General features: G+C 43.3%; 1 protein-coding gene across 2 annotated transcripts; it reads right to left on the bottom strand.

Annotated features, from left to right (window-relative positions):
• Positions 1-2390: 2390 nt before the first annotated feature.
• Positions 2391-7940, bottom strand: LOC111635502 (sodium/potassium/calcium exchanger Nckx30C-like). 2 transcript variants are annotated; one of them, XM_023380475.1, is made up of 9 exons: positions 7821-7940; positions 5650-6467; positions 4858-4963; positions 4074-4279; positions 3896-3994; positions 3687-3836; positions 3501-3620; positions 3299-3430; positions 2391-3227 (listed from the first exon to the last, which is right to left on the bottom strand). In XM_023380475.1, exons 1-9 carry the CDS (start codon positions 7918-7920, stop codon positions 2976-2978), a joined length of 1983 nt encoding a protein of 660 aa, XP_023236243.1. In that variant the 5' UTR covers positions 7921-7940; the 3' UTR covers positions 2391-2975. The 2 variants fall into 2 exon arrangements, with proteins under 2 accessions (XP_023236243.1, XP_023236241.1); XM_023380473.1 differs by having other exon boundaries at positions 3294-3430.
• Between the last annotated feature and the right edge of the window lie 3478 nt (positions 7941-11418).

The raw sequence follows: 11418 nt of genomic DNA on the forward strand, positions 1-11418 counted from the left end.
TACTTGCAAAGTTTCCGGACGACTCTAAAATATTCCCCGTGTTTTCTTGGATGTATTTTACGGAGCCGAGAGAGGAAAACTGGGGATTTTTCCCAGTTCCGGGGAAAATTTGGGAGCCTGTAGTGATTACTACTACTCTCAATTAATGTTGTTTTTCTTTAACAGAAAATAAAACCATATACACACAAATCTACAAATAAAAAAAATCCAGCAACGAGCTACGTAACTTTATTAAAATCGTAGTGGCGCCATCTGTTATGATATTTAATTTTTAAAAATTTATTATATATATTAATTATTATAAAACGGCGAAAAGCTTGCATTTGAAGCTAGAGATGAGTTTTATTTAAAAAAAAAAAAGTCGTTAATGATAATAACCAGTAAAATCTTTATTAAGTCCGACCACCCCCCGAAGATAGTCGTACCAGCCCCTCTGTTTTCTATCCCCTAGATCTTTAATCACTAAAACTTTTAGCATAGGTTCTCTTAATACACAAAATTTCAGAAAATTTCGACAAAAGAAACGGGAGTTATTACGCTTCAATATACGATGAAGCGTACTGATAATTTAATTTAATTTTCTTATAAAAGATGGCGCCACTCTATTTCTGATAAATCTACTGTATTTGGACAGAAAGGTTTTCCGAGTTTCCCTACCCCTCCCCTCTTCGACGTCACAAAACTCGACCCTCCTTAAACCTTTAAAATCTTCTAATAAATAACGCACACGCGGGAACGTGGGTATACACGCAACACGCGCGTACCGGTAGGTTACGATAGCGAATGGTTCGGATATATAATTTTATCCCAATTGTGCATTTTGGCAGCATTCTTTTCTTCTTTCCGACGATCATTATAATCTATAACTTTATAATAAAAGCTGTGATAATCGGTCACGCTATCCTCTCGCTACCGAAAAAGTACCGTAGCGTGACGTTTTAACCAACAGTAACCGCACCGAAATCCTCCCGGTTGCGTTGTTTCCAGTCGCTTTAATATTTAACCGCGATTTAACGCCGTCGTAGCGTTATATAATAATAGGAAACCTCATTAAAGATGGTTTCTTTCCCTCCTCCAACGAGTTTATAACGTCACTTCCGATTTTCGCTTCATTTGTTTTGTGTCGTAACACATCCCGTGTACTGTTACAGATATATCACGTAGTTGTCGAGACGAATTTTGTATTTTCACGCTTCTACTTCCGGCACATCTAACAATAAACCAGATAAAATATGATTGGTAAAGGGGTATAATATCTTTAGACTTTACGTCACACTTAATCGACTACGATCTTTGTGACGTAAACTTTCTTTCTTAATTTTAATTATCTCGATACTAATTATAATTGCTATTGTTACGTCGAGTAAACGCGTGACTAAAGCCAAGACGTCGTTTTCTAGTCACGTGATCGAGTGTCTATTAGCCAAGTATTTTAGTGTAATTTGTAGCAAATGCGTTCTTGGAAAGATAAAGAAAGGAAAAAAAAGTAAAGTAGTCGAAGCGCTTATTTTTATCAGAATTTAAAGCGAATTTTAATGTCGAGGCTTAATTAGGCACTTATTCGCAAAGGATATCGATCGATTCTGCTAAAATATTCCTTCGACCCCCCTACTGTACTGGCGCGGGTACAACTTTCGCCTTCAGAAAGTCGAAATCGAAGGTCGAAAACTTCCCCCTTACAACACAGAAATGTAAAAGTCAGAATACTTCTACCAAATTTGATATTTTTGGGTGTGGACCGGCAAAAAACGTGAGAAGACATCCTCCGGATAGAAGCCAACCTGTTGCGGAATCGATCGATAACGCGTGAATATCCTCCGAGTCGTAATGGCATTCTCCCCGCGTGACGTCTCGTGTCTTTCTTTCCATTTCGTGATGACGTTTCGCATCTCGCAATCGGACTCGTGTTACGTTTACGCTCTTTTCTATTGGTCGACTTTCAATTAGGTAATTTCCAATTTTCCTTTTCCCTCCCCACTCCCGAGTGTACAACGCTTAATTGTATTGGCTGGGGGGGGGATGTTTTCGTCTCGATCGTATTTGAGTCGACTAGAAAACTACTTTCTCGTCTCTGTGTGACGTGTGTATTATCCCGGCTACACACGCGAGATTCGAAGAAACCCAGACGTCAACCAAACACTACGCTGTAGTGTCTGGTCTTCTGTCTCTAGTAAATATCGAGGATAATCGCGTGAAATTTCTCTTCCAATTTTCGAGAAGTTTTGTAATTACGAGGCCATTTTCTCCTTTATTTCTCCGTAGGGAACGAAGGGATTTCGATGTAGTATTTAAAAGCCCCCATCGGTCCTTCACGGTGTTGAGAAACGTTTATTATATTTGGAGAAGAGAGAATTTAGTGTATATTTTTGTTTATTGTCGACGAAAAACACTGCGAGATCATAAAAATATTTATTAAACGAGAAGCTGTAATCCTCCTCTAATTAAATTACAAACCAGGAATTGTGTGCAGACCACCGGAAGCTGAAGAACGGGTGAAGAAGAGGGAAGATGAACGGAGAGAAACGGGATATTTACAGAGCAATTCGGAGATTTATTCGGAAGAAGAGGGTCTTTCTACAAAAAATGGGCTCCGAGAGAGGAAAAATTGGAGAGAAAAACGGATATATTTAAAGAGGAGGGGGTGGACGATGCCAGAAAATCGTCGCACGAGATGGAAGACGAACTCAAAAGCGGGACTTTGGTCGAAGAGATCGATATTTCGGGACAAGTGTCGAGTCGTGGCATATAATGAAGGGTATCGACGGGTGGCGAACCACCTTCGCGCTTTCTCCGAATCGTCGATCGAAGACGTAGAAAAATAATCGAGTCCGTCGACTAAAATATATCTTTTCTTTCTTTGTTCGTGTGTGTCCACCCCTCCGAGGGGATCTTGTCTCTCCACCGGAAACGCTTCTTACTCTAAGCTACTTTCTTCTAAACTACTGTTAATGGGCCGAAGAAAGAGGATTCACAGACTAACCGAATCGATGATGTCCGTACAAGAGATTACTTTGTATTCCAGCAGGAGGCTGAGGGCCACAAAGACGAAGTAGAGGAAGAACATGACCAGGGCCAGGCCCAAGTTCATCTTCCACTTGAAGGCGGCGATGCTGACGATGACGAAGAGCAACATCATGAAGAGGAGGACCACGGAGCAGATCATTCCCGAACTGTTGACTCGAACCGGGCCGAATATCAGAGCCGACAATAGCCAGGGAAGAGGAAGACTGAGCGAGAAAATTAAGTTAGAAAAGGAAGAGGAGAAGAAGAAAGCTGGAAACCGAACTTCTTACCCCACCGTTATGTCGAAGAGGTTGCTGCCGATGGAACTGGACACGGCCATGTCGCCAAAACCCTTTCTGGCCACCAAAACGCTGGTAATCAGGTCGGGAACGCTGGTTCCCGCCGCCAAGAAGACCATCCCCATGACCTGAGATTCGGGAAGAGGAAGAGTTTGACAAGCGAAAGTTTACGAAGATAGGAGGAGAATGGGTATTTACCTCGTTGGGGATGTCGACTACTTCCCCCACCAGAGAAGCCCACCAGACCATTAAGTACGAAAAGGCCGCTATCCACAGAATGCTACCCAGGAAGGAGAAGGCGAACCACTTCTTCTTGTCCTGCCAAAACAATAATTACCATACGAATTCTTCCCCACTCGACACAATGCGTAATCCTACGTTTACCTCCCTCCTGACGTCGGGCAACGTTATCCAGAGGGGGACGACGATGGGGGCCAACAAGACGTAACTGATTCTCTTTCTGGTGGTGTTGGGCCAACTCATGTCCAGGGGTTCGGACGGGTCCGAGGGAGGTATCTCCTCTTCTTTCGTTTCCTAGTGAATTTAGGGAAGAATAAATGGGGGCTAAACGTCACCGGATACCAACAACTTACCCCAACTGGTTCCTGACGGGGTTCGGGAGGAGGGGCGCCGTTCTCCAGAGCGGGATTCTCGTAGCCTTCCACTTTGGTTTCGGTTTTGAGAGGAAGAGGCTGGAAAAGGTTACGGTATGAAAACACAAACTTATTATCTAGTCGAACGAATCGGTACCACGTCGAAAGGAAAACTCACCTGTAAGCGGGGCCTTCGGGCCCCTTCGCTCAAGGCGAAGACGTCGAGTTCCGAAATGTCGGTCTGAACTCCCTTATCGGCTCGGGAGGGTCGAAGAGAGGGGTGGCCGGGGACCGTCTCGACGGGAAATGAGGCTCCGAGGGGTGCGGCGTCCAGAAGCACCCTGACGCTAGCCACGGTTTGCAAATGCGAGTTGTCGGACTTCCCTGGAAACAGAAGAAAGTCCCAAAGTCCTATTCCAGAAACAATTGAAAGATAACGCGCGGATTATCGTCGCGTGTTTACTCGTCGCCGGGTGACGAACGAACGTTTGGTTCTTCAATAATTTAGGATCCGTGTCGTGCGGTCTGTCACGAGCAACCGCACGCGCTCGTTGGCCAAGAGGGCACTTTCCAATCGTCCAAACTGATCACGAAAGTAGCGAAGGTAAGAACGAGAATTGAACGAGTGGCGAAGAAACTTCTTTAACGAAGAAAACCGGACGAAAATCCATTGAATTTGCCCTTTGACCTTTTCGTAATTCCGTAATTTTTCGTCAGGCTTACGTCCGAAATTATAATTCCAGATCCCAAAGTGTTTATTTTTAATCGGGAGGCAGCGATTCATTCGAAATTCGTCGAAGACTAACGAAGTCGAAAGTTTTTGGGGGGCGAAAAAACGAGGTGGGATCTTCGCGAAACTTTGCGAACTTCGCGAAGTAGCGTTAGGAGGAGGAGTGGCTTAATTTCTTTTTCCATATCCGTCGGACGAAGCGTTTAATGGGTGGGAGTCACGTCATTCTTACCTTCCTCGTACAGGGGATCGATGGAGTGAATCATCAGCTGCAGAAGCCCCTGACGGAATTTGCTACCCGCCTGCAAAGTCGGCTCTTCCACCCCCCTTCGAATGGTCTGAAACGAGAAATTTACAAATTAAAAAGTCGTCGACGTCACCCGACTCGTCCGAATTCCCAATGTTTCTTTCGTTGTTTACCGATCGTAAACGTAAACGTAAAGGTAAACAAATCCTAGTTCCGTCGTTGCGGTGACGACCGACATCCGACACGAATATGGATTCGAATCACGGAAAAAAATAACGCGTTTACGACAGACGGGAACGATTTTTAATTCCATCCTCGAATTCCCCGCGTAATTTTCGTTTGCGACCCCCGCAAAAAAGTCGAGAGAGTTTGTTCGTTTTAGAATTTAATTTCCTTTCCTTTGTTAAGAAGGAATACGAAGAACGGCTCGAATTTAAGTCCAGCTGGAGTCAAATAGTTTCCTGGCCCGGAAAAAAAGGCCTTGTTAGAGTCCCCGCGGGGGCTAAGAAAGCCTTTCTTCCAGGCCCTTTTCGTTTCGAACACTCGAAAGATCATCTTTTCGCTTGGTTTGTCATTTAAATATTTGAAAAGAAAAGGAAGCTTTTGGCTCGCATCCGAACTAATTGGGTCAAGGATGGTTCAAGGATAAGAAAGATCAACTTCTTTCTAATGATCGATGGATCCCGTTTCGAACCAGCGGAAAATTGGCACGTTCCGGTGTACTTTCTTCCAACGGGACTTCTTTTCCCCAATTCGGATTATACAATGGAAACTTACCCTGTTGACCAGGTGATCGGAGCTTCCTATTTTGGTGGACTTCTTACTCATCAGAGCTTTCACGCACTTCTCCACTCGAGCGTTGAAGCTCATGAAAATGACGTAGAAGACGTAGCAGACCAGAAGTACGACGGCTTCGTACCAGTGGATGACGTTGTCCCTGAAGCAGACGATGAGCACGGCCAGGGATATAGAATAGAAGCTGACGTCCCTAAACAGGGGCCACCAGGTGAGGCGTAAGACGCACTTGCTGAAGACCACGCACATGGAGATGACGAAGAGGATGTTGAATACGGCCGAACCCACGATGGTCCCGATGCCCACGTCGTCGTACGAGACGAAAACACCGATGACGCTGGTAAACAGTTCGGGGGCGCTCCCCCCGGCGGCCATGAAGGTGGCCCCGGCCACGTCCTCGGGAATGTTGAGTTTCTCGGTGATGACCTCCAGAGCGGGGACGAAGAACTCGTCGCAGACCACAGCCAGGGCCACGAACATGTACACCAGACCCAGAACGTGAAGGGCCACGGCTCCCATCCTCTTCTGGTCCAGGGAAAAGAGATCCTCGGGAAACTGAGGAACGACGGTAGTCGCATTGTCCGTCTCCCGAGCCAAAAGTTTTCGCGAGAGGGGCGAGGGGAGAGGGGTGGAGCCGCACGCGGACGGAAGAGAAAAGTAATAGAGAGAGAAGAGAGCGGCGGCGAAGACCAGAATGGGGTTCCTCCATCTCTTGGGACGACGTAAGGCCATGGAAGAGGTTACCACTAGACGACGGGGACGGAAGGGTCCGTGCCGAGGCCTGACACGGCCGCGTTTCCCTGAAAAGAAAGCCGGACAAGTGTTATCGACGTCAGAAAAGACGTAAGAAGAGGGATATTTAGTAGTAAATTCCTCTTTTAAAAAAAGGAAAAAGAAACCTAAAAATCTACAAATCGGATCCAAGTCGGGCCGCGTCCAAAAATCGGACGAGGAGCACTCGGAAGGGGAGAGCCGAATCTGCTCACGGGCCCGCTCTACGTCGCGTGCCCGGATGGAGCCAATGGAGAGAGAGAATGCCGCTTCCGTTCTTTCCTTCGCGGCAGTTCCGGATCCACGTGCCAAAAAGCGGCGGATCGATGTCGGCCCGCCAACGCAGCCAACGACGTCGCGCCGCGATCGGGCCCGCTCCCTTTCCGACAGGGAAACGGAGAGGCGACGAGGGTCGAGAATATTCTTTTTTTTGCACCGTCGTCGTGTAAATAGCACGATTACTACTTACGGTCATTAACGCTGGTGTAGTACTACGCGCGGTTGTGACGTAAAGCGTACACCGGTTACTCCCTCCGCATTTGCTACCTCCGGTCGAGCGAAAAACTCGAAATTTGGCACAAACTTCTAACTCGATTCGGTGTTAACCAGCCAAAAAAAGGAAGGAAGATGAAGAGAAGGCTTCGAGAAAACCAAAAATCTTTATATTCTCTTTAATTTTCTGCATGCGTAACCGAACCCGTGACTCATTGTTATACAAATTATCCGAAATTTAACCCTACATATACAGGTAGAATGTTTGAATTTATCGATAAGGGGACCGAACCCTGGTTTTTACGTGTAAATCATCGTCTTCGGTTAGCCAGAAATGTGTTATTTTGGGCTAACGCGCGTAAAAGCGAGGGTTCGATGGGGATCGGGGGATCGGCGCGATCCGCGACGATAAATAAAAGAGTCACGGATCGAGAGGAGTGGGTTTGATACCCTTTCGTCTTTCGTTTTCGCATTTATTAACGGTTTAAGGGTCGGTTTCGCGGACTTTCCCCGTCGAACGCTCGAGGCCGAGTGCCCTTTGTACCGAAAAAAGGGCGCCCACCCGACGGACGAGACGTAAATAAACCGAACGGCGCCATTAGAAGGCGGGAAAATTGGGCATTTTCTATTCCTTGGAACGAGGGAGACGGGGGTTCGGATCCCGAAAGGAAATTCCCATTATTCGCCCTTTCGACTCCACCGCGCGATAGGGGGTTCGCCTCCCGAGTCGACACAAAAACAGTAATGTAAAGAGAAGGACGCGGGGCTAGTTTACGGTCCGTTTTCGCGCCCGGGAGCGTGAGGTTAAACGTTCTCCTCCCCGATATGGTGGGAGGACGCGTAGAAGGAGGAGAAAGAGGAGTGTCGCGAGCGGACGATCCGACTCTTACCTGTCTCGGGGCTGTGTAGTCGGCCGACGGACGCTCGGCGCGGACGATTGTTGTCAGCCGATAAACCCACGGTTACCGTTAGAAACGGATCACTGCGCATGACGACTTTGTTCTCGTCCCCTTTTTTTTCTCTTCGACTCCTTTGGAATGTTTTCCTACAGACCCAATTCTTCATTAAGTAGACCAAAAATCCTACCTCTCCCATACAAACGCTCTATTCCTTAAAAAGACACTACCATTTTACAGAAGAAAGCATCTTTTCTTTTCCTATTGTCTATTTTCTCACAGTTAGAGCCAAAAATTCTCCTTCCTACCTCCGAGTTACGAATCACGCGCTGCTTCTCCCCCTTCTTTACTTACTCCAATTTTCATCCTCCTCGATACAATACGTAAGTGATTCTCCGTAATTCCTGGAGGGAGCTTAAATCCTATTTAAAAGCACAAACTCCCGGCTACTAATTTGCATATCGATAAGTCACGCCGGCAATATCGTCGACGGATATAATGCGGTGTATTGTAGCGTGCTAACGATTTATATTCAAATGGCGTTTAAGACCGGGCCCGTGTAGACCACGTGACTGCTAAATGTCTATATTTTTCGTTATTTAATTAATTAACCGGGGAGGAAAGGGTGAGGATTTTCTACGTTCGATTGATACGAAGTCGAGTGCGGGAAGTAATTATAGAGGAGACGGCGTAAATTTGATATAATTACGCAGTTCGATCTATATAATTGAAGACTTTAACCCCCTCCACTCACGAATTTTTCGTAAATTTTTAATCTGTTTATTATTATTAACTTCTTCCAGGTGTGTTCGAGCGCACGTTTCACCAAACACGCGTTTAAAGAGGGATGCTGTGTTTGTCCTATGATTTACGAAACACAAAAGTCACTATCTTAAAATAGAATAATAATGACAGAGCTCATTAATTAGTTAAAAATGCGGTGAAGAAATGATCGATTTTGTTAAAAAAGAACGAGTAGAAAACTCTTCCTTTTTAATATTATTTATTTAAAAAACAAGCCGTACATCACGCCATTTTATTAATTTATTAAAACCTACCTGTTTATATTTACCGTTTTAAATATTTACTTCTTAGGTATCGAGTATCTTCTTTGTTTAATCACCGTTGGCTATGTAGAAAAATTTAATTACGGTGTGTACTCCGAGGCTTATCTACTCATTCGATTGTTATGTATCGTGTGACGTGTCGAATTAAAAGCTTTTCTGTATTATATATCGGGTGTGGCTTAACAAAAGGGGCTGCTGGCTTACATATTAAGACGTTTTACGCCCGGCGAAAGTGGAACAAATTTTATCCCCATTAACACTACCGAATCACTATTGCAGTGTTGACGAATCCCCTATCTGCTGCGTTATTGTCTTCACACAGCAGATAGAGGATGTAAATAATAGCACGTGTGTACTTAAAAGTGTTTCGTAGGTCAAATGGATTTTGATGGTCACGGGGTACAAACACGAAGCGTGACTGGCAATTGGCAATAGCTCATAAATAAATGTCGTGTCGAAAACGATATTTCAAATGCGTGCGGGGGGGTCACTTAAACGGGGAGGTGATCGATGACGTGGCTTTATCTGTAATTAATTTTATAGATTAGGTACGAAACCGCGATTAAATGCCGCGATATCGTAGAGAGAACGATATCGATGGATGTCTTCGTTTCCGGCACGCGATACATCCGCCATTTTGAGTCAAAGATCCCGAGCTACCGGTTGGAAAATAACGTTTCGTCAACTCTCCTCGGAGCGCATAATTTATTACATTAAACAGTGGATAATAAATTATAGTACGACGGTTACAATGTTATCAATTTAGATCGCGATAATAGTATTATAATATATGGCATTACGGCACGACAGATAATAGAATTATGATAATACACGTAACGCAATGTGGGTGAGGGTGACGTAACTTACTTCGGTCGATGGTCCGTGACGTCTAGAAATAAAGACACGGGTATATACACATAAAAATAATTCGATAAGTTACTTTTTTACTGTCCTATCCAGTATACAAATATAGCCAAGAGAGTGCACACTTAATGACATCACAGGAGACGTTATTAAGTGTGGCTTCTCGAAACGCGTTATAAACGAACAAATTCAAAATTGCAAGTGCTAATAACGAGTAAAATCTTCATTAATTCCGACCCTAATCGCGATATGACACATGTTCCTTCTCTATCTCCCCTACCCCTCGACCTTTAACCACCAAAACTTAATGGCATCAATACCCCTAATACACAAACTTCCCTTTAAAATTTCGGAAAGTTTCGACAGAAAGTGCAAGAGTTATTACGTTTCAAAGTGGGTGAACACTTCGCGCTTTCCCCACGCACTAACATCCATTCATACAGAAAAACTCTCCAAATTTTTGCATTTCTCGACGTTTCTTTTTTGGGGAAAGTAATTTTTTTGACCGGTCGCCATACTTTCCCTATGTTATATACAGGAAAAGTAACGAAGTTTTAAAAAGTAATTTAGGATTTTTTAAATAAAAACACGTGGCGTTACGTAAAGAACGAGTGAAATATTCATCAGGAAACTTTTATATTCTTCTAAAGAGATAACGACTACAAAATATTCTTTTCTTTAATCGAGTTCGGTCCACATTTCTACACGCGATATGAAAATTTTGGTTAAAAATCGATAAAGGTTTACAATATCATCGATGAGATAGAATTTGAATTATCTTTCCTATTCGAAGAAACTTTTGGATTAAAAAAAACCATCATTTTTGCTAGAAAAATTAAAGAAAATTACGTTTCACTTGTAAATATTCAGCAGAAATGGCATACAAAATGAGATAAATATTTCTTCTATTAACCTTTTACTTTGTTAGAGACGTTCCTTTCCTCTTTATCAAACAATTATTGATGAAATCGCTAATTTTCTACCCGATTCGAAGACTTTTATTTATTTATAACAAAATTAATGCCATAAATTTTTAAATTTTAACTTAATTTCTCTACAAAAGAAGACATTTTCCTTCGTGTTAAATAAATAAAAGCATAAACTTCTCGGAATTTAATACACGAATTTGTCTATAAAATAATTACTTTCTACAAGTATATACGTTTACTTTGAAACTTAATTTAAATAATTAAGTTATTAATGAGATTTTGGCGCTTATTTATTAATGAATTCTTTTACAAACATAAAATTAAATCATTAAAATTTAAAAAACGACAGGGAATTTAATATTCGAGAAAAGTATTTATAAATTTCCAGGGATACTCTGCCATTTCCAGCTAAATTCTCCAAGTGTTTAGTGATTTATTTTTTGTGCAAATAACAAAGATATTCAATAACACCATTCTCCAAATTCGAGTTACAAAATTCTGCTACGAAATGGTAAGATTTCCTACGAAATAACAATGACAAACTACTCCTGTAAATCTGTCTTCTCCTCTAAGCGGTGTTGCAATGAGAGAAAGGCCAAGACGAATGGTATAGAGGTGGGTATCTGCCGAGGAGGATTCCTCCCCGGAATACTTAAAAGAAACTGGACCCATTTTTAGGGGTTAAAGGGAAGAAAAAACCCGGAAAACGGATGCAAACTGGGTGGTTTTATC

The sequence above is a fragment of the Centruroides sculpturatus genome, unplaced genomic scaffold (genome assembly GCF_000671375.1).
Source record: "Centruroides sculpturatus isolate CEXI.00-Female unplaced genomic scaffold, Cexi_2.0 scaffold978, whole genome shotgun sequence".
Classification (NCBI taxonomy): domain Eukaryota; kingdom Metazoa; phylum Arthropoda; class Arachnida; order Scorpiones; family Buthidae; genus Centruroides; species Centruroides sculpturatus.

Bases quoted from the DNA above. Each gene is read 5' to 3' on its own strand.
- LOC111635502 (XM_023380473.1), bottom strand. From the start codon at position 7,920: ATGCGCAGTGATCCGTTTCTAACGGTAACCGTGGGTTTATCGGCTGAC. The intron at 4,964-5,649 runs GTAAGTTTCCAT...TTCTCGTTTCAG, and splicing joins CCGATCACCTGGTCAACAGG to ACCATTCGAAGGGGGGTGGA. The intron at 3,837-3,895 runs GTAAGTTGTTGG...TAAATTCACTAG, and splicing joins CCCGTCAGGAACCAGTTGGG to GAAACGAAAGAAGAGGAGAT.